The sequence below is a fragment of the Salvelinus namaycush genome, chromosome 3 (assembly GCF_016432855.1).
Source record: "Salvelinus namaycush isolate Seneca chromosome 3, SaNama_1.0, whole genome shotgun sequence".
Classification (NCBI taxonomy): domain Eukaryota; kingdom Metazoa; phylum Chordata; class Actinopteri; order Salmoniformes; family Salmonidae; genus Salvelinus; species Salvelinus namaycush.
In genome coordinates this window covers 85,962,870-85,985,818 of record NC_052309.1, presented here as the reverse complement: position 1 = coordinate 85,985,818, position 22,949 = coordinate 85,962,870, and the positions used below count along the sequence as shown (strand labels likewise).

The window sequence follows — 22,949 nt, the reverse complement described above, 5'->3', positions numbered from 1 at the left end:
AGTATGAGTGTTCTCAGCAATTTCATTAAAATGCATTCAACGTGCAGAAGGGAACCACACCTGCATATCTTTGTCAAGGAAGACTATGTATATAACATTCATTCTACAATATTGTGCCCAGCTGAACATGCCCCAGGCTTTAGGATGGTATTTCAGGAAAAATGTTCTAGTCAGAAACACAACACTGAGATCACACTTGATTTTCAATAACACCTTTGGTTCCAGTTTAAAAACAGATGAATGGCACAAGAAATGAATACTTGGAGCACTATATTTGAAGAGTAGTTTATTTTTATTGCACAAGAAGTGACCAGCTTTTAAATTGCAGGCATATTTAGCCCCTGAGCAGTGAGTGGAAGGCCTGTAGAGTTTAGGGGTCGTCAATATCCAGGAACTACTTCCAGGAACAGGACCCATCACTCCCCTTGAGACAGGCAGAGTACTTGGCCTGGGGTCCGTTTTGGCCATCGGCCAACAACCAGTCTGTCCAAAGGCACTCATCTGGGGCGCTGACGGGACAGGGGAGGGAAGAGCAGCGGATGATCTGTAGATCAGAGCAGGGAGAGAGAAAGATCCAGATCACTGACTGATCATTACCCCAATACTCTAGCGCTTGTGTTTAGCCAATGTGACAAGGTAAACATTTAACAAAAGTGGTGTAAAGTAACTTGACTATAATTCCTGTCACACACCGTGCAATCGCAGCCGCTTTGGTAGCGTTTAGTCAAGCTCTTCTTTTGTGTGCCATTCAAGTCCTCCCAATACTGAATAAAGTCACACATGACTAAATGCATCCTGCCATCAGTATTCAGCCTGCCTGAAGACAGAGAGAAGACAGTGAGTCAACAACCTGTGGGGTAAAAGTTAACCCCAGATGCTGATCTTGGATCCATTTCCTCTTTTTCCCCCCACAAATGGTTAAGATTAGAAATGGGGGAGGGGGAAACAGATCCTAGATCTGTCCCTGGGGGTAACTTTACCCTGAAGCAGGAAGACATACCGATGCAGCCTGGAACACTAGAATTTATCATAATAAATAAGTGATGCATTAGTTGTAAACATTTATAAGCATTAAACATTTAAATTCATAACATTAGCTACTATTAAGTGTAACTTGAAGAGCCAGGCTGTATCACATCCGGACGTGATTGGGAGTCCCATAGGGCGGTGCACAGTTGGCCCAGCGTCGTCAGGGTTTGGCCGTCATTGCAAACAAGAATTTGTTTAACTGACTTACCAAGTTAAATAAAGGTTACATTTATTTTTAAAGTATTTATTCTAAAGCACTTGATTTCTTGTACAAGATGAAGTCAATAGTTTAGAACAGGCCATGATGCTGCAAGCACAGGTTGAGCAGTGTAACCGGCGCTAGCAATGAACTTGGGTAACGTAGTGAGAACCGCACCCGTGAAGAGATAAGCCTTGTTGATTTCCAGGGTCACACCGCACGAGGCTGAAGAGGATGTAGTGAAGACGGCGTGGATAACCCGGTCAGGACCTTTGAACATCTAGCCAATCACAAGGAGAGAACAAAGGATCTGTCAAACATCTACATATACAGTTTTGAACCGAACCAACTGCAGCTCTCAGGCACTGGCAGTCATTCCTAATTCCTTCCCTATTCCCTCAGCCTGATGTTTGCAGATCAAAAAATATTGCTTAATCTAACCTTCATTTTTTATCAGGGTGTAATTTTTTTTACAGATCCCCGAATTTCAGAAACACACACAAAATGTAAGCAGAACAGTCAAAATCTATTCTTGAAACACACACAAAATGTAAGCAGAACAGTCAAAATCAATTCTGAGTCGCCCTAAAGGCAAATAAACGTCACATTTTGAAGATCGTTCTGCAAAAATATTTCAGGCAGATTCGTCCAACTCAGTAGAGACCAATGGAATATCCAGAGTTAAACATCCCTGATCTGAGACAGGCTGTAACTATAATATCTAAAGGTGGGTAATAATGTTAGGTACAGTGAGAGTTTTAGTAAAAGGGCTTTATAAATAAAAATCTGGCAATTTATCCACCAATGTGACAAAGAGCCAGCCAACTTCCTGGTAGAGAATACAGTGATGAGTACCAAACCCCCATCACCAGTAATAAAGTGCATTATGATGAACTGCATTTTAAAGCTTTGATGAAATGGCAGCTGCAGTCATAGATGATGTCACCATAGTCTAGGACTGGTAGGACCGTCAACTGAATAATGTGCTTTCCAGCAAGAGGAATGAGCCATTTCTACAGAAGCTCCTTTTCATATGGTGGAAGCTCCACAACTACACCGTTTATGCCAACCCAGATCTGCAAACACTGAAGGGATGGAGCCCAGGGGAAAGGAGAGAACTGGGACCAGCTGTCAGACTGGGGTTCAGTGGGCTTCAATGTTTCAGTGCAGGAAGGAACAACCACTTAATAAAAAGGCTGATCATACCTTGATCTGTTGGATGTCATACTTGATCTCGTTAGACAAAGCTTTCTTGCCAACCACCTTCGCCCTGATCACTAGAAGAGGGAGAAAAGGTTTAACATTATTGAAATTATATCTGTCACACTGATGGTTTAAGGGTGATATGGATCAGAGAACAGTGTAGAATGCTTTACAGACCCAAAATTGTACAGTCTTTTCAGACTGTTTATGCACAAGTTAAGACTCAGTGTAACATTCTGGCTAGGTTTACACCAAAACAGATGACTAGTCCATTTCCCTCCTGGTCCTACATTCCTAGCGCTGGTCTTCTGCTTTTAATTTGACACACCTGGTTTAAGCATGCCCTCTGTAGATGATTGGTTCAGGTAGGAAGATGCGGCAGAGTGTCTGGTACAGTAGCTGCTGCTATAAGATTATTCTATAGAACAGAACCTCAAGTCATTGGCACATGGACTCGACAAGGCGTCGAAAGTATTCCATAATTATGCCGGCCCATGTGGACTCCAATGCTTCCCACAGTTGTGTCAAGTTGGCTGGATGTCCTTTGGGTGGTGGGCCATTCTTGATACACAGGAAACTGTTGTGAAAAACCCAGCAGCGTTGCAGTTCACTTAAACCGGTGCGCCTGGCACCTACTACCATGCCCCATTTAACAGCACTTCAATCTTTGGTCTTGCCCATTCACCCTCTGAATGGCACACATACACAAGCCATGTCTCAGGGCTTAAACAGCCTTCTTTAACCTGTCTACTCCCCTTCATCTACTCTGATTGGAGTGGTTTGAACAAGTGACATCAATAAGGGATCATAGTTAACTCCTGGCCAGTCCATGTCACGGAAAGAGCAGGTGTCCTTAATGTTTTGTAAACAGACCTCAATGTGTAGGCACACTTTATGCCTAAAGCAAAGCAGGGCTCTCGACCCTGTTCCTGGAGAGCTGCTGTCCTATAGGTTTTACTCCAACACTAATCTAGCGCACCTGATTCTAATAATTAACTGGTTGATAAACTGACTCGGGTTCGTTACAAACGGGTTTGATTTAACATTTACAGGAGCATAGCTCTCCAGGAACAGGGTTGAGAGCCCATCTTACTGTCGCTTACTTAATTCTGTAAATAAGTGTGAGAAGATGTAAACAGGCTTAATGAGCATGTCCTAATTATTTATACTACGACCACAGACAATACATAAAATGTTCCCATGCTGCGTATTGATAGCTTCAACATGTGAAGAAAAGCTGAAAAGTGAAATGTCGCCAAATTCGCCTTACCGATATCTGCATCGCAAAAAGCCTGTTGAGGATGCGGAGGGGAGCATCTGCAAGCATCTGCGATGTCTTCGACCCGCCAAAGGAACAGAACGAACAGAGTAATGAAACAACTGCTTACATACCGCGTCATTTGGAAACGAATTATGGTTACCCAAATATCACAAAAGGATCCGACTAATGAAAGTGTGAGGCGTAAATTACAATAAAACGTATTTCCCTTCGAGACTGTTCCCAGGACGACGTATAACTCTCGGAAATACTTTCCCCTCAACGTAGACATCCGCTATTTATTGCAGGCTGTGAGCTCCTCCCCCAGTCAGAACCCGGCCTATGGTAGGCTGAGCATTCTATTACTCCAGAACAGCAACCATTCATTAAAAAAATCCTCTAACCAATGGCTCAACCACAGGCTCAACATGCCCGGCTGCCATAAATTGGGGATGAAACTGAAATATCATTTTTTTGTTTTTGGGGGGCTCCCGAGTGGTGCAGCGATCTAAGGCAATGCATCTCAGTGCTAGTGGCGTCACTACAGACCCTGGTTTGATTCCAGGCTGTATCACAATCTGGCCGTGATTGGGAGTACCATAGGGCGGCGCACAATTGGCCCAGCGTCAAGGTTTGGAAGGGTATGCCGTCATTGTAAATAAGAATTTACCTAGTTAAATAAAGGTTCAATAAAAACATTGGCTAAGCCTACTGGAATTCCTTCAAGTTTTGTTGCTTTCAGTAAAAAAAAATTAAACACCTGGGGAAATTTCAGAGCAGGCTCAACTTGCCCAACTGCTCAGTTCACTTGCCCCTGTCATCCCATATATGAGATGAAAATGGCAGATTGTTGTTGATAAGCGCCTAAATTGGCAGGACAGTAACATGCCATACATGACATAAGAGCTCAGGTTCTCCGCTTCACAGCACTGGTAGGGGTTTTGACTGACAGCCGTTATAAACTTGAGCACCACAAGAGACAAGAAGATAACACCTTCCCTCCCGCTAATTGGGCTACTTTTGCACATTTGTTGTTGTCTGAGTGAGGGAAATGCGTTAAATTGAGAGGAGTCGATCTGTTATGAAAGATACGACATTAAGGATTATAATAAATACCACTTTGATGTCATACAAGCAAACCACACACATTTCTGTATTTGAAAACTCATGTAATTTACAGTATCAATGTTTATGATCTCTTTTTTTTATCCACAGTTACAATGATGACATGCGTTATAGCCTGGGTTGTCTTGAACAGAATGAGCCTATCTGCGTCATATTGTGAAGAAAAATTGCTACGGAACATACATTTGAATGCTCCAAAGACACAATTCTATTGCACACCAAAATTATAATCTGTTTGTTTGTAGGGCCTTTTGAAAGCCTCCCAGCTAGCACATTTGGTTCCTTGGAAGTTGTGGGAATACAGGTTTTTGTTTTCCTATTTGTTCTGGGAACAAAGCCATCAGTTTCCTGACTGGTAAAACATATTGTTTTTTAAACATCCTGAGAGCTGAAGTGTGAACTTCACCTGTTCCGGGAACGTTTATTTTTAGGTTGCAGGGAGGTTCTGAGAATGTTTTACTATGGTTCCCTGAACGTTTTCCTGGGAAGTTTTTTTAATGTTCTGATAACAGAAATGATAGGTTATTTGAAGATAATTCAATAACATTCTGAGAACATGTTTCAAATAAGACTTTTAATAACACTGCTAGCTTAGTTTGGGTTGACTGTTTTCAACTCTAAGCACAGATAGGACACATGGAAATTAATTTGCTTAGGCATTCATTTTTTGTTGTGGAATCTTCTGTTCTCTATCCATGGAATTAGTCCACTGTGCCACCAGGATGGAGCTAGCATGCTAAGTCATACAAAGCTGTTAATATGAGTCTATTCAAACACACCCATTTCAAAGGAAACAAGCACTCATTAAGATCAGGTGTGGACAATTAGTGGGCGCAGCCAACAAACCTGAGTTCAGTAGTACAAATGTGCTTAACAAGTCATATAATAAGTTGCATGGACTCACTTTGTGTGCAATAATAGTGTTTAACATGATTTTTGAATGACTACCTCATCTCTGTACTCCATACATACAATTATCTGTAAGGCCCCACAGTCAAACAGTGAATTTCAAAGACAGATTCAACCACAAAGACCAGGGAGGTATTCCAATGAATCGCAAAGAAGGGCACCTATTGGTAGATGGGTGAAAAAGCAGACATTGAATCTCCCTTTTAGCATGGTGAAGTTATTAAATACACTTGGGTGGTGTATCAATACACCCAGTCACTACAAAGATACAGGCATCTTTCCTAACTGAGAGAGGAAGAAAACCGCTCAGGGATTTCACTATTAGGCTAGTGGTGACTTTAATCACTATTAGGCCAGTGGTGACTTTTAAACAGTAACAGAGTTTAATGGCTGTGATAGGAGAAAACTGAGGATGGGTCAACAACATTGTAGTTACTCCACAATATTAACCTAATTGACAGAGTGAAAAGAAGGAAGCCTGTACAGAATCAAAATATGCCAAAACATGCATCCTGTTTTCAAAAAAGAACTAAAGTAATACTGCTAAAAATGTGGAAAAGCCATTCAGTTTTTGTTCTGAATACAAAGTGTTATGTTTGGGGCAAATCCAATACAACACATTACTGAGTACCACTCTACATATTTTCAAGCATAGTGGTGACTGCATTATGTTGTGGGTATGCTTGTAATCGTTAAGGACTGAGGATAAAAAAAAGAAACCAAATTTAGCTATGCGCAGGAAAAATCCTAGAAAAAAACCTGGTCCAGTCCGCTTTCCGCCTGACACTGGGAGGTGAATTCACCTTTCAGCAGGAAAGTAGCCTAAAACACAAGGCCAAATCTACACTGGAGTTTCTTACCAAGAAGTGCGTGTTCCTGATTGGCCGAGTTACAGCTATGACTTAAATCTGCTAGAAAATCTATGACAAAACTTGAAAATGGTCTAGCAATGATCAACAACAAATTTGACAGAGCTTGAAAAATGTTGAAAATAATAAATGATGTACAATCCAGGTGTGGAAAGCTCTTAGAGACTTAACCAGAGATACTCACAGCTGTAATCGCTGCCAAAGTTGCTTCTACAAAGTATTGACTCAGGGGTGTGAATACTTATGTAAATGAGATATTTCTGTATTTCATTTTCAATTCATTTGCAATTATTTCTAAAAACATGTTTTCACTTTGTCATTATGGGGTACTGTGTGTAGATGGGTGAAGAAAAAACATAAATGTAATCAATTTTGAATTTAGACTGTAACATAACAAAATGTGGAAAAAGTCAAGTGGTATGAATACACAGGGGTAGAATTGAAGGATTTTGGACACAGTCCATTTCTATCCCTGGACCTTCATGATGCAACACTGCATAAAGCAAGCTTGGTCCTGTTAGTTGTATTGTCTCATTACAGTTGTCTCTGTGTCTGTGTAAGGGAAACTCCCCTGTTATTCCAGTTTTAAATTATAAATCATATGAGAAAGGTTGCTGCAGTTTGATAGGGTTTTCATCCTCCCTATAGGGCCAGGAGTTTTTCCAGGAGTTTAAACCTACGTGACCTGATTAGAAAAAGTCACCATAGCCCATATACAACCATTCTGCAACTGATTCATCACTATGTCATACCCTACACAGAGAGATTTACTTTAAGGTCTGAAAGGCACTTTCCCATCGGCCAAATCAGCAGTATTTTGTGGTTGCCGAAGACTATGGTCACTTACCCGATAGTTGTTTACATACAGAAATGCCATAACTTGTCGTCCCTTAATTAAACTACAGGGAGGAAGCAGAAAAATCTGTTTTCATGGCCTGCTACATCGGACACATAATCCAAACTTTTCAGAGCGTGATTTCAAGATTTCAACGTGCAGCTCACGTCTGACAGGGCGTATATACTAGAGACAGCATCACATGGTGAAACATTAGCTTCCCATTCATTTTCAATGAAAGTAAAGCGGTGAGAAGCACAGTGGCCAGGGACCATTGGGAGATGCAAGCATGGGAGAGGGAGCTGAACAGGGCGGAACTAAAGTTGGGCAAGGCTGATCATCAAGCAAATATTTGGTGATATTGCTTTGCGAGTAACCAATCGAACCTCACCAGATTTTCCAACCCCTACTTGACTGGTTGACAATGGCTGTTGATACCTAGCACTACTTAGCATGCTTGTTAGCACCCACACGAGGGTGAAGCTAGCATGGCTAGGTGAGTTACTGCTATATAGAGTATCTCAGCTGGAGTAACAGGATAAAGTGGCTCGCGCTCTGCTCGCCCTGACTAAAAGTTACACTTCCAGTGTAGCAGGTAAAAAATATGTATTTTGTGAATTTTACAGTTTGGTTGTATTTAGTTTAAAAAATACTCTGCCTAATGGGACAACCACAGAGCAGGTTCAACTTGCCCGGCTGCCATAAATGTCATAAACTGTCCGTCTCACTTAAATAATGGGGATGAACCAGAAATATCTGTTTTAGACTACGCCTACTGGAATTCCTTACAGTGTTGTTGCTTTCAGTAAAAATAATAACTTGGGGTAACTTTAGAGCAGGAGAAAAAAAACACTCTGGGACCAGTGGTGCCACCTCTTTGACCAATCAGATTCACGGAAATCACAGGTCATGCGGGTCGGATGTGGCACACGTGTTGTAGCAGCCTACACCTTAAAAACTTTTGAATCAATGACCACGCCCCACGGAAATCTAATTGGCATAATACAAAAATCTCAATCAAAATCTGTCTGTTCACTCCCGGGTGGAGCAGTGGTCTAGGGCACTGCATCGCAGCGCTAGCTGCGCCACCAGAGTCTCTGGGTTCGCGCCCAGGCTCTGTCGCAGCCGGCCGCGACCGGGAGGTCCGTGGGGGGACGCACAATTGGCCTAGCGTCGTCCGGGTTAGGGAGGGTTGGCCGGTAGGGATATCCTTGTCTCATCGCGCTCCAGCGACTCCTGTGGCGGGCCGGGCGCAGTGCGCGCTAACCAAGGGGGCCAGGTGCACAGTGTTTCCTCCGACACATTGGTGCGGCTGGCTTCCTGGTTGGAGGCGCGCTGTGTTAAGAAGCAGTGCGGCTTGGTTGGGATGTGCTTCGGAGGACGCATGGCTTTCGACCTTCGTCTCTCCCGAGCCCGTACGGGAGTTGTAGCGATGAGACAAGATAGTAATTACTAGCGATTGGATACCACAAAAATTGGGGAGAAAAGGCGGTAAAATTAAAATAAATAAAAATAAAAAATCTGTCTGTTCAAGCTAGTGATATCAGTTTTTTTGCATGGTGTGGTGGAAATTCAACATCAGGGACACCTGATGTCAATATTAAATTAATCACTCTTTATTATGATGTCTGGAGAGGTTCACAAACTCAGTCCAAGCTTGATGAAAACACTGCCATGGGTTCCCTTTCAGTCCTTGTATACTGCTACACAAACAAGTCATACAAGCATCATTTACATTATTCATTATTAACATTGGTTCCTGCATGTGACTGAGTGATACCTCAAAAGGCTTCTTCTCTCAAAGCTGAGACCTGGAAACTGAGATACTCCTTTGGTTCCCAGAGCAATGTTCTGGGCGTACTGCCAATTGGTCTGAGGAGGAGGTCCCAGTCAACTTCACGAACCAAGGTAGAGTGAGAGGAGATGCTGTGTACAATTCAAGGCTATCTCTGCAGACAATAAAATAACCACTTCTGTGGTTACGATTGTAATATTTTAAGGTAATCATTCAATTATGGCTTAAACTATCAAATGAGGTTCTATCAAAATACTTCTATTAAAGTAAGCTAAATCAACACATAAAACCAGATTGTTTATCCTTTCAAACCCTTCATTCTAGTAAGTCAATCAGTTACACACATTCTTCCTTACACAATTTAATTGATGGAAATACTATCATCATAATAAAGCTCATATCTACAGGCAAGTTTATACTTCTATCAACAGGAGTGAATCTATTAAACAACACACACACATACACAAGGGATCCGTAGACTCAGAGGTAAATGCATCTGTCAATGTTTAATCATTGTTTCCATAGCTCTTACCACAATCAGGTTGCATTGACATGTGTTCTGTATTAGCTGTCCCTGGGACATCAAATAGTCAAAATATAAAACCTGTTGTTTAACAAATCCACTGGGGCCTTCAAAAAGTTGGTGCTGACTTATCATCTTAATATTTTATTTGGTACTTAAACATTTACTTGGATCTACTTCAATTTGGATCTACTTCAACTTGGATCTACTTCAATTTGGATCTACTTCAGTTATTCAAAATATCGAAATGAGTAAAAATAATTGGAAAGGGTCAAAAACATATCTTATTAAATGATTCATACCTCTGCCCCAAATGCTTCCACTGTGTCCCTTACACCCTGAGTTCCGTGAGTACCACTCACTTTCATTGGAGGCTTATCTACTGGTCCACAGGAGGCTTATCTTTAACCCAAACACCAGATGGCAGCCTTTCATTTAATATCAGTCCCAAGGCTCAATCCCTCTGTTCATCATGTGGCTTTGTACTGAAACCTTAGACCCTTCAAATTACTAAGATATTGCAATATTAGAGTGCTACCTGAAAGCCACTAATAACACATACTGTCAACACTCATGAAATTGGACATCAACTGATAGACCACTGATAGACCCCCCCCCAAAAAAAAGATATATACATTCGGGATGTCTCTCGGGCTTCCGTCGTGGCCGCGAACCCCGGTGTTGTCGTTGTTGTTCCCTCGCTGCCTCCGCCTGCTTCCATGGAAGGCTTCTGTCTCCTGCCATAATCTCGTCTCACGTCCAGGATGTCCTCCACTCCTGGCTTTCCTCCTGGGCACGCTGCTTGGTCCGTTGTTGTTGGGATCTTCTGTAGCGATCGTTATAAGGAGAGGACCAAGATGCAGCGTGGTATGTTTCCATCCTTTTTATTTGGAAGAGAAACTCAAAGGAAAAAACAATAAAGCGAAAAAAACTAAATGTGAAGCTCAAAGTAGTGCTCTCAGTCAACTATATCTAGACAAGATCCCACAAAGCACAATGAGGAAATGGCTGCCTAAATATGATCCACAATCAGAGACAACGATAAACAGCTACCTCTGATTGGGAACCATACCAGGCCAACATAGATCATTAATCACTTAGATAACCCACCTTGTCACTTTCACGCCCCCAACCAACATAGAGAATAAACAGCTCTCTATGGTCAGGGCGTGACAATTGACTTACTGAAATTCAGTAGACGTGTCCCTCAGAGGTTTGCCGGATCAGGTATCTTCCCCTGGGCACCTCACAGTAAAAGTCTGGTCTGGGCGGGTCCAGGTCATCTTTGGTCAGACAGGAATTTCCCTCACACTTTCACACAGAATGCGCCACCAGTGTTCCCTCACAGACCTTCACTGACGCCAAGATTGTGGAGGAAATTGAAGGGACACCTGAAGTCAATTTTAAATGAATCACTCTTTATTATCACAGCCGGAGAGGTTCACAAACTCAATCCAAGCTTGATGAAAACTAAGGCATTCCCTTTCAGTCCTTATATAATGCTACACAAACATGTCATATAAGCATGATTGACATTATTCATTATCTCTTATTAACATTGGTTCCTGCATGTGACTGACTGATACCTCACGATGATTCTTCTCTCAAAGCTAGGACCTTGAAACCAAGATGCTCCTTTTAGTTCCCAGAGCAATGTTCTGGGTGTACTGACAATTGGTCTGAGGAAGAGGTCACAGTCACCTGCACGAACCAAGATAGAGTGAGAGGAGATGCTGTGTACAATTCGAGGCTATCTCTTCAGACAATAAAACTTTCCCTCATAATGGGCTGCGACTCAATCACCACATCTGCGGTGGAAGGTGGCTGAGCTACAACAGTGTTAGTCAGACCCTGAGACATCCCGAAAATCGGTCTTCTCACAAAAATATAAATAGTGTAAGACCCCTGTGTGGAAAGGCAAGACTCTCACGAAACACGTACATGTCAGTTTCTTAATGAAACAACAAGGAGGAAGCAGAAACATCTGTTTTACTGGCCTGCTGCATCGGACGGGTAAAGTAGGCCTAACATGACATGACAACAACAAACACTGAACTTTCATATACATGCATAACTGACCAAATTATGAAAGATAAGCATTGTCATTTTAACTCTGTAAAGTGAGTGTGGAATAGGTGAACAAAAATAACAAACCACAATTATGACAAACCACCTGGTGCTGACAACTTGGATGGAAAGTTACTGAGGATGGTAGCGGACTATATTGTCACTCCTATTTGCCATTTCTTCAATCTCAGCCTGCAGAAAAGAGCCCTCAGACCTGTAGGGAAGCAGAAGCTATTACTCTACGAAAGAATAGCGAAGCACCCTGTACTTGTACAAACAGCTGACCAATCAACATGCTACAGACGCTTAGTAAACTTTTGGATTAAATTGTGTTTAAACAAATTAACACCTGACTTTCAGCATGCTTATAGGGAAGGGCACTCAACATGTACGGCACTGAAACAAATGAATGATGATTGGCTGAAATAAATGGATAATAAGAAGATTGTGGGAGCTGTTTTGGTTGACCAGTGCAGCTTATTACATTATCAATCAGTCTGGTGTTATAAAAAACATATGTGTTATGTCTTTGCATTATCTGCCATATCGTGGATTGAGAGTTACCTATCTAATAGAACACAGGCTGTTCTTTAATGGATGCCTCTCTAACATAAACCAGGTAGAACTAAACCTCATCTAAAACCCTCAACCTCATCTAAAACCCTGAACCTCATCTAAAACCCTAAACATCATCTAAAACCCTGAACCTCATCTAAAACCCTAAACCTCATCTAAAACCCTGAACCTGATCTAAAACCCTGAACCTCATCTAAAACCCTAAACCTCATCTAAAACCCTGAACCTGATCTAAAATCCTAAACCTCATCTAAAACCCTAAACCTCATCTAAAACCCTGAACCTCATCTAAAACCCTAAACCTCATCTAAAACCCTAAACCTCATCTAAATCCCTAAAACTCATCTAAAACACTAAACCTCATCTAAATCTTGTCATGAATATTGTGGCAATTGAGCAAGTTGAGGAGTCTAAACTGCTTGGTGTAACCATAGATTGAAATCTGAAATGGTCAAAACATATTGATGCAACAGTAGCTAGATGGGGAGAGGTCTGACAATGATAAAGGGGTGCTCTGCTTTCTTGATATCACATCAACAAAACAAGTCCTACAGGCCCTAGTTTTATCACACCTGGACTACTGCCCAGTGATATGCTCAAGTACCACAAAGAAGGACATAGGTAAATTACAGTTGGCCCAGAACAGAGCAGTATGGCTGGCCCTTAAATGTACACAGAGAGCTAATATCAATAACGTGCTTGTCAATCTCTCCTGGCTCAAAGTAGAGGAGAGATTGACTGCATCACAACTGGTCTTTGTGAGAGGTATTGACATGCTTTGAGGACACACATGCACACACACTCTCTCACACACACACACACTAAGATTGTAGTATTGTACATTTTATATTGTAAATGTGTAATATTAGAGTAATAGCGTAGTTTATTTATTTATTGTATGATGTATTGGTTTATTTATGATGTAGGGTGTTGTTTTGTTGTGATGTAATTGTTTTGTTCCTGTTTGGACCCCAGCAAGAGGAGCTGCTAAATACTCAAACCCTTAGTGTCTGTAGTGTATGTCAATATGTGTGGGTTTTGTGTGAGAGTGTACGTTCAGTGTGCGTGTACAGTATGTACTGTGTATTTACTGTAGAGTCGTGTGGGTGTGAATATAGTCATTGAAGATAGGGTCAATGCATGTAGTCCGAGTCACCAATTAATTTACTATTTAGTAGTCTTATACCTATGAAGCAGTTTTATGACTTGGGGGTAGAAGCTGTCTCAGAGCCTGTTGGTCCAACAGCTGATGCAGGGACTTTAAGGCTTACAGGGTTAGAGTTGACCCAAGTGTTTTTTTCTACAGAAAACCACACAATTGTAAGGAATTCCAGTAGGCATAGCCTAAAACTGATCTTTCTGGTTTATACCCATTTTTAAGTGAACGATGGACAATTTATGGCATTTATGGCAGCTAGGCAAGTTGAGCCTGCTCTGTTGTTGTCCCATTAGGCAGGGAATTTTTAACAGAAAACAACCAAACTGCAAAGAATTCCAGTAGGGGCGTCACAAAATACGTTTTTTTTTAAAGCCTGCTAGACTGGAAGTGTAACTTTTAGTCAGGGCAAGCAGAGCTGAGACACATTTATCCTATTACTTCGGCCGAGATACACTATTTAGGTGTAACTAACCAGCATGACCACACCAGCTTCGCCCTCATGTGGGTGATAACAAACTAGCAAGCATGCTAGGTAGTGCTACACATTGTCAGAAAACTAGATTTTTCAGCTTCTTTCCTGTTGTTTAATTAAGAGACCGACAAGTTGTGGCATTTCTGTGTGTAAACAACAACTTTCCCTTTTTCAGGCAAGTTCCCAAAATCAACAGTTAACCAAGAAAGACTGCAGGCCTGGCCGATGGGAAAGTCCCTTTCAGACCTTATCAATCTCTGTGTAGGGTATGACAGTGATTAATCAGTTGCAAAATGGTTTTATATGGGCCATAATGAGAACAGAGTCTGTCTAATCAGGTCACCTATGAAATGTATAAAAAAAACTAGATAAGGACATTTACTGAAGTAAATGTGGTTTGCTTGTTAGTCTAGAAGTATTTATTGTGAAGTAGTAGTAGTAGTAGTAGTAGTGATGGCGGTAGTAATATCGTTTTTTTATAGGCAATGTGTTCTTTATAGTGAGCTATTTTGGGGTGGTTCATACTTTTAAACAAGATTGCATGGGTTTTCTCTTAATGCAACTCCGTGCAGTCAACGGCGATATCTGTTTCAGCTATAATTCCAGGAGCCGCTTGTGGATTTGACAGCTCTAACACAGTTCCACCTCAGACACCGCCAAAACAACTGCTATGTGGATGTTGGCTGAAGAGGATCTGATTGAATAGAGCCCTAAGTCTCTAACAGCTTTGCACACCTGGATTGGGCAATATTTGCCCAATATTCTCTTCAGAAATCTTCAAGCTCTGTCAAAGTGTTGGGGATCATGGCTCGACAACAATTTTCAAGGACATTTCAGTCAAAACTAACGTGACCAGTCAGGAACTGTAGATTATTGTATTTCTGAAAGGTGCATTCCTCTCCCAGTGTCTGGTGTAAGCAGACTGAAGCAGGTTTTCCTTTAGGATTTTGCCTGTGCTTAGCTCCATCCTGTATCTTTTTATCCTTGAAAAACTCCCAAGTCTTTGCCAAGGTCAAGGATACACATACCATGATGCAGCCACCCCATGTTTGAAAATAAGGAGGCAGTTACTCAGTGATATGTTGTTGGATTTGTCCCAAACTCAATGTATTGCATTTAAACCAAAAAGTCTATTCATTCAAGATGTTTTTTGCAGTATTACTTTAGTGCCTTGTTGCATACAAGATGCATGTTTTGGAATAATTTTATTTTCACTGTCATTTAGGTCATTATTGTAGAGTCACTACGATGTTGATCCATCCTCAGTTTTCTCCCATCACAGCCATTGAAGTCCGTAGCCATTTTAAAATCCCCAAATGGACTCGTGGTGACACCCCTGAGTAGTTTCCTTCCTGTCCTGCAGCTCAGTTCAGAAAGACGACTATCTTTTATGTCTGGGTGGTGTTATACATAATTCACAGCATAATTGTTAACTTTGTTTCCCATCTACCAATCACTGCCCTTCTTTATAAGCCTTTCAAAAAGCTCCCTGGTCTTTGAGGAACAGAGGAAGGGTAGTCACTCAAAAATCATGTAAACCACTATTTCAGTCCATGTCATTTATGTGATTTATTAAGCCAAATGCTTTTTCCTTAACCTAATTTAGGCTTGCCTAAAAGGCGGTTAATATTGTACAACTATTTTTTGTTCATTTGTCTGCATTTTTTGGGGGATCCCAATTTTCTTTAAATCTATTTCAATCCCGCTAACAAAATGTGAAAAAAATCCAAGGGGTGGTGAATACCCACTGTAAACATTACACTCAACAGGTTGATGTTTGTCACGAGTCTTGTCCTTATAACAATTCATTAAGGAAAATTTGCTTTTTTGTCTTAATTTAAGGTTAGCAGTATGGTGAAAGTGAAGTTTAAAATCAGGTTTTATGCCTGTGTCCATCTGTAATGTGGACTCCAGTACAAGATTGATGAGAAACGCTAACCTGCACTGTGAACCAAATCAACCAGGTTTACCATCTACGTTGCAGAGAAATTGAATATTTTTGTCCGTAGTAAGATAAGCAGATAAGCCATTCAATTGAATAAAGCAGTTATAGTGAATTCAACCCAGTGTGGCACTTTTACCACTCCTGTGCTAATAAAATAATAATCAAACTGGCTAAATATGGCAATTGTATAACAACCAGTTTAAGACATCGTCAGTTTCCTAATTTGATTAGCACAGGAACATAGCATTGTGCATAAGAATGAACAGAATACATTTCGATGTTTGGGCTCTTGGAGGGTTGGAACCCCCTCTGCTGCCTATGCATCTCAATACTCTACACTGGGTATGGTAGTAGGTGCCAGGCGCACCGGTTTATGTCAAGAACTGCAACACTCCTGGGTTTTTAATGCTCAACAGTTTCCCGTGTGCATCAAGAATGGTCCACCTCCCAAAAGACACCCAGCCAACTTGACACAACTGTGGGAAGCATTGGAGTCAACATGGGCCAGCATCCCTGTGGAACGCTTTTGACACCTTGGAGAGTCCAAGCCCACATGAATTGAGGCTGTTCTGAGGGGAGAAAAAGGGGGGTGCAAATCAAATTTAGGCAGGCGTTCCTAATGTTTGGTATACTCAGTATATATATATATATATATATGGTGTCAATTGTTGCAGTTGTGACCGTTTCGGTTTGGACAATTTTGACTTAACATATAGCTGGCTATCTTTCATTTGGACAGATGTACAGTACCAGTCAAAAGTTGACACACCTACTAATTCCAGGGTCTTTATTTATACATTGTAGAATAATAGTGAAGACATCAAAACTATGAAATAGAACATATGGAATCATGTAGAAACCAAAAAAAGCATTAAACAAATATATTTTATATTTGAGATCCTTCAAAGTAGCCACCCTTTGCACACTCTTGGCATTCTCTCAACCAGCTTCATGAGGTAGTCACCTGGAATGTATTTCAATTAACAGGTGTGCCTAAAAAGTTAGTTTGTGGAATTTCTTTCCATCTTAATGTGTTTGAGCCAATCAGGTGTGTTGTGACAAGGTAGGGGTGGTATACAGAAGATATATCTATTTGGTTAAAGACCAAGGCCATATTATTTCAAGAACAGCTCAAATAAGAGAAACAATAGTCCATTACTTTTAGACATGGTCAGTCAATCCAGAACAGTATTTTTATTTCACCAATATAGTCTAAACCAGTTTACTTTTAAAAACTTTCCAAACCTTACATATACAATTGAGTATTTGCATATTACCAATTGGTGCTGAAAAGGAGACGAATATGCATGTATTGGGGCTCCCGAGTGGCGCAGCGGTCTGAAGGCACTGCATCTGTGCTAGAGGCAGCACTACAGACCCTGGTTCGATTCCAGGCTGATTCACAACCGTCCGTGATTGGGTGGCGCACAATTGGCCCAGCATTGTCCGGGTTAGGCAGTCATTGTAATTAAGAATGTGTTCTTAACTGGCTCACCTAGTTAAATACATTACATAGCTTTCAAAAATATTCTGAACGGTTATCCATGTAGTCTACCCACTCGGCACAGATGTCAGTTCAACGTCTAGATATCAAATAAAGGATTTAGGTAAAAGATTTAACTTCTCAAATCCAAAATCAATTTTACTTTGATGCAACATAAGTGTTAAATGAAAACATTGCCCAGTGGGTAGTGAGTCTTAGAAATTGTTCAATATTAAAGTTCAAATTTAAAGTGACGACTTAAGATAAATGTTCTGAAAACTCACAATCTTTTGGTCAGCAAGTATGAGTGTTCTCAGCAATTTCATTAAAATGCATTCAACGTGCAGAAGGGAACCACACCTGCATATCTTTGTCAAGGAAGACTATGTATATAACATTCATTCTACAATATTGTGCCCAGCTGAACATGCCCCAGGCTTTAGGATGGTATCTCAGGAAAAATGTTCTAGTCAGAAACACAACACTGAGATCACACTTGATTTTCAATAACACCTTTGGTTCCAGTTTAAAAACAGATGAATGGCACAAGAAATGAATACTTGGAGCGCTATATTTGAGGAGTAGTTTATTTTTATTGCAGAGTTTAGGGGTCGTCAATATCCAGGAACTACTTCTTGGATGGAGCCATCCCCCTGGACCAGGAACAGGACCCATCACGCCCCTTGAGACAGGCAGAGTACTTGGCCTGGGGTCCGTTTTGGCCATCGGCCAACAACCAGTCTGTCCAAAGGCACTCATCTGGGGCACTGACGGGACAGGGGAGGGAAGAGCAGCGGATGATCTGTAGATCAGAGCAGGGAGAGAGAAAGATCCAGATCACTGACTGATCATTATCCATATACTTTAGCCAATGTGACAAAGTAAACATTTAACAAGTGGTGTAAAGTAACTTGACTATAATTCCTGTCACACACCGTGCAATCGCAGCCGCTTTGGTAGCGTTTAGTCAAGCTCTTCTTTTGTGTGCCATTCAAGTCCTCCCAAAACTGAATAAAGTCACACATGACTAAATAAATTCTGCCATCAGTACTCAGCCTGCCTGAAGACAGAGAAGACAGTGAGTCAACAACCTGTGGGGTAAAAGTTAACCCCAGATGCTGATCTTGGATCCATTTCCTCTTTTCCACCCCCCCCCCCCCACAAAAGGTTAAGATTAGAAATGGGGGAGGGGGAAACAGATCCTAGATCTGTCCCTGGGGGAAACTTTACCCTGAAGCAGGAAGACATACCGATGCAGCCTGGAACACTAGAATTTATCATCATAAATAAGCAATGCATTAGTTGTAAACATTTATAAGCATTAAATATTTAAATTCATAACATTAGGTATTATAAAGTTTAACTTGAAGAGCCAGGCTGTATCACATCCGGACGTGATTGGGAGTCAGTTGGCCCAGCGTCGTCAGGGTTTGGCCGTCATTGCAAACAAGAATTTGTTTAACTGACTTACCAAGTTAAATAAAGGTTACATTTATTTTTAAAGTATTTATTCTAAAGCACTTGATTTCTTGTACAAGATGAAGTCAATAGTTTAGAACAGGCCATGATGCTGCAAGCACAGGTTGAGCAGTGTAACCGGCGCTAGCAATGAACTTGGGTAACGTAGTGAGAACCGCACCCGTGAAGAGATACTCCTTGTTGATTTCCAGGGTCACACCACATGGCGCTGAAGTGAAGACGGCGTGGATAACCCGGTCAGGACCTTTGAACATCTAGCCAATCACAAGGAGAGAACAAAGGATCTGTCAAACATCTACAAACAGTTTTGAACCTAACCAACTGCAGCTCTCAGCCAGTCGTTCCTAATTCCCTCCCTATACCCCATCCCCTCAGCCTGATGTTAGCAGATAAAAAATATTTATTAAACTAACCTTACTTTTTATCAGGGTGTCATACGGAGACCAAGGTATTTTTTAGATCCCCGAATTACAGAAACACACAAACTGTAAGCAGCACAGTCAAATTATTCTGAGTCGCCCTAGAGGCCACTAAACATCACATTTAGAATATTTTGAAGATCGTGCCGCAAAAATATTTCAGGCAGATTCATTCCAGAGTTAAACATCCCTGATCTGAGACAGGCTGTAACTATAATGTCTAAAGGTCAGTAATAATGTTAGGTACAGTGAGAGGTTTAGTAAAAGGGCTTTATAAATAAAAATCTGGCAATTTATCCACCAATGTGACAAAGAGCCAGCCAACTTCCTGGTAGAGAATACAGTGATGAGTACCAAACCCCCATCACCAGTAATAATGTTAACTTCCTGGTAGAGAATACAGTGATGAGTACCAAACCCCCATCACCAGTAATAATGTTAACTTCCTGGTAGAGAATACAGTGATGAGTACCAAACCCCCATCACCAGTAATAAAGTGCATTATAATGAACTGCATTTAAAAGCTTTGATGAAATGGCAGCTGCAGTCATAGATGATGTCACCATAGTCTAGGACTGGTAGGAACGTCAACTGAATAATGTGCTTTCCAGCAAGAGGCATGAGCCATTTCTACAGAAGTTCCTTTTCATATGGTGGAAGCTCCACAACTACACTGTTTAAGCCAACACAGATCTGCAAACACTGAAGGGCTGGAGCACAGGGGAAAGGAGAGAACTGGGACCATCTGTCAGACTGGGGTTCAGGGGGCTTCAATGTTCAGTGCAGGAAGGAACAACCACGTCATAAAAAGGCTGATCATACCTTGATCTGTTGGACATCATACTTGGTGTTACCAGACACAACTTCCACTCCAACCACCTTTGCCCTGATCACTGGGAGAGAAACGTGGTTTAACTGACAATCTATTTTCCTTTTAATGGTCATTAAGACACTGACAATTTAAGGGTGTTATGAGATCTAAGAGAACGTAGAAAGCGACACAGACCCAAGATATTACAGTCTTAAAAATGTTTGCGCATAAGTTCACTGTTTGGGCTAAACAGACCAGTCCATTTTCCCTCCAGATCCTAGATTTCTAGCTCTGGTCGTCTGCTTTTAATTCAACACGCCTGGTTTAACTATGCTGCCCTGTCTTTAATTCAACACGCCTGGTTTAACTATGCTGCCCTGTCTGTTCTGCAGATGTTCAGGTGCTGGTAGGAAGACTGAGGCACATGAGCGTCCCATCAGCTGTAATCAGAGGGGAATATGCCTGGCCTGCTGAGGCACCATCACACAGACCTTATGACACATGCTCCTCCTCCGCCCACCTGTCTGGGTAGAAGGTGCTGACAGCGACAACCTCCTCACTTCAGGCTGATTCAGAAGATATTCAAGCGAGTCATCCTTGCCAAACAGATGAACTACTCCTGTAATGTTAAGTTCCCTCTATTCCACAGCTGTCTATCATCATTATGACCAGTACACCACATAGACGTACGTGTTGCTTTATCACTGGAATTACAGTTTGTTTTGCAGCCATCCTGAACTAATGAAACTACAGTAGAAAAGGTTTTTACTAAGAGCTGTACCAGCTATGGGACATTACTCAACATGTGGCAGATGTTTCAGACCTCAAGATGGAGCCACAGCCCACGGTTGTGCAGAACATGTGTTTCCTTAATTCAAGTACAATTCAGGTTGAGAACATTCCTTTTAAGGAACACATAAGAAATTAACTGTCCAATAATAGTGATAGACAATTGCCAAATCTTAATTTAATCATCCCGTTGCAGGAACTGCAAACTTGTAGTGTATTCAAGGTTTAAAAAGCCAACTAAAGTTATTCATTTCCACTTAAATGCCAGACTTGATTTTCCCCCAATGAAAAATATATCAAACCCTACAACAACAATATCCATTCATTATACTCCGCATAACAATACACATTGCTCCAAGATTATTTTCCTGATGTGTGAAACTGGCTCAAATTAAGATACGGCATCTGTAGTCTACCACTATTTGATATAAATAAAATAGTATACACTACAACTGAGTGCCTTGGGTTAAATGTAGGAAGATAACATATTAACTTAATTTTGGTCTATATATATATATACACACACACTGTAGGCATAATGTGTAGGCCTAGAGGCAAATAACACTTGGTGTAGCAGATGTCTCAGCCAGGACTCTCCAACCCTGTTCCTGGAGAGCTACCCTCCTGCAGGTTTTCAATCCAAACCCAGTTGTAACGAACCTGATTCAGTTCATCAACCAGCTAATTATTAGAATCAGGTGTGCAGATTAGGGTTGGATCAAAAACCTACAGGATGGCAGCTCTCCGGGAACAGGGTTGGAGAACCCTGGCTGTAGCCCATCTTACTGTTGCCTACTTATGTAAATACACTGAGCATGTTTATGTCATGGTTATTATTAGAACGACCACAGAATTCTTCAAATGTTTGCATGTTGCGGATTGACACAGTGTAGTAGCCCAGTGGTTGCCAATCCAGCCTTCGAGTACACACAACAGCACATATTTTGTTGTGTCACCGGACAAAAACACCTGATTCAACTCATTGAGGGCCTGATGATTAATTGAATCAGGTGTTCTTGTCCAGGGTTACAATAAAAATGTGTACCGTTGGAGTAACTCGAGGACCGGAGTTGAGAACCTGAGAAGTCAGAAATATTGCCAAAGTTGCCTTACCGACGTCTGCGCTGCAAAACGCCTGTTGAAGATGCACAGGAGCGCATTTGCAAGCTTCTGCAATGTCTTCGATCCGCCAAAGGAACAAAACGACCAGAGTGATGAAACAACTGCTTACGGACCAAGTCATTTTGGAAAATATATCTATAGCGTAAGATAAAATGTTTATTCCAGAAGCTAAAGAACAGTTGTATTGTAAACTACACTAGAACATTCAAAGATGTTCCCAGACAGACAAACACCTAGAAATCTGTTCTCCCTTCGATGTTAATCAGCCCGTTTTATTGCCGGCTGTGAGCTCCTCCCACAGTCAGAACCAAGCCAGTGGTAGGCTGAGCGTTCTATTAATCCAGAACCATAGCAACTGCATTGGAAAAAAATACCCCGTTTAACGGGACATCCACGGAGCAGGCTCAACTTGCCCGGTTGCCATAAATTCCATAAATTGTCTGTCTTTCGCCTAAACAATGGTGATGAACTAGAAATATCCGTTTTAGGATATGCCTATTTGAATTCCTTTTTTGAAACACCTGGGGCAACTTTAAAGCAGGCTCAACTTGCCCGACTGCTCAGGTCAGTTCACTTTCCCTAGGCCCCTCAAACTCAACTCTGGACCTCGACGTGAAGCTAGTGCCACTGCATTTTTTAATTGTTCCTCTTTAATCAAGGACTGATTTTGACCAGGGACACCAGGTGGATGCAATTCATTATCAGGTAGAACAGAAAACTAGCATGCTCCTGAGCACCGTGCACAACAAGAAGATGCCCCACTCCCCGCTAATTGGGCTACTTTTGCACATTTGTTATTGTATGAGTGAGTATGATGATGCAGCCCAGCCTCACATTCAATTCGCGCATATATGTACAAAATGTATTTCAGCAGATTTCGTG

General features: G+C 41.4%; 2 protein-coding genes across 2 annotated transcripts; both read right to left on the bottom strand.

The window, feature by feature from the left end:
- On the bottom strand, window positions 1-22,188 carry LOC120041632 (metalloproteinase inhibitor 2-like). Its single transcript, XM_038986500.1, has 6 exons — window positions 22,059-22,188; window positions 20,168-20,238; window positions 19,087-19,180; window positions 18,383-18,507; window positions 18,076-18,249; window positions 1-394 (listed from the first exon to the last, which is right to left on the bottom strand). The coding sequence occupies exons 1-5, from the start codon at window positions 22,186-22,188 to the stop codon at window positions 18,076-18,078; spliced, it is 594 nt and encodes a 197-aa protein (XP_038842428.1). The 3' UTR covers window positions 1-394.
- On the bottom strand, window positions 291-3,948 carry LOC120041610 (metalloproteinase inhibitor 2-like). The gene is made up of 5 exons (XM_038986483.1): window positions 3,702-3,948; window positions 2,435-2,505; window positions 1,406-1,508; window positions 693-817; window positions 291-544 (listed from the first exon to the last, which is right to left on the bottom strand). The coding sequence occupies exons 1-5, from the start codon at window positions 3,829-3,831 to the stop codon at window positions 395-397; spliced, it is 579 nt and encodes a 192-aa protein (XP_038842411.1). The 5' UTR covers window positions 3,832-3,948; the 3' UTR covers window positions 291-394.
- Window positions 22,189-22,949: the final 761 nt, after the last annotated feature.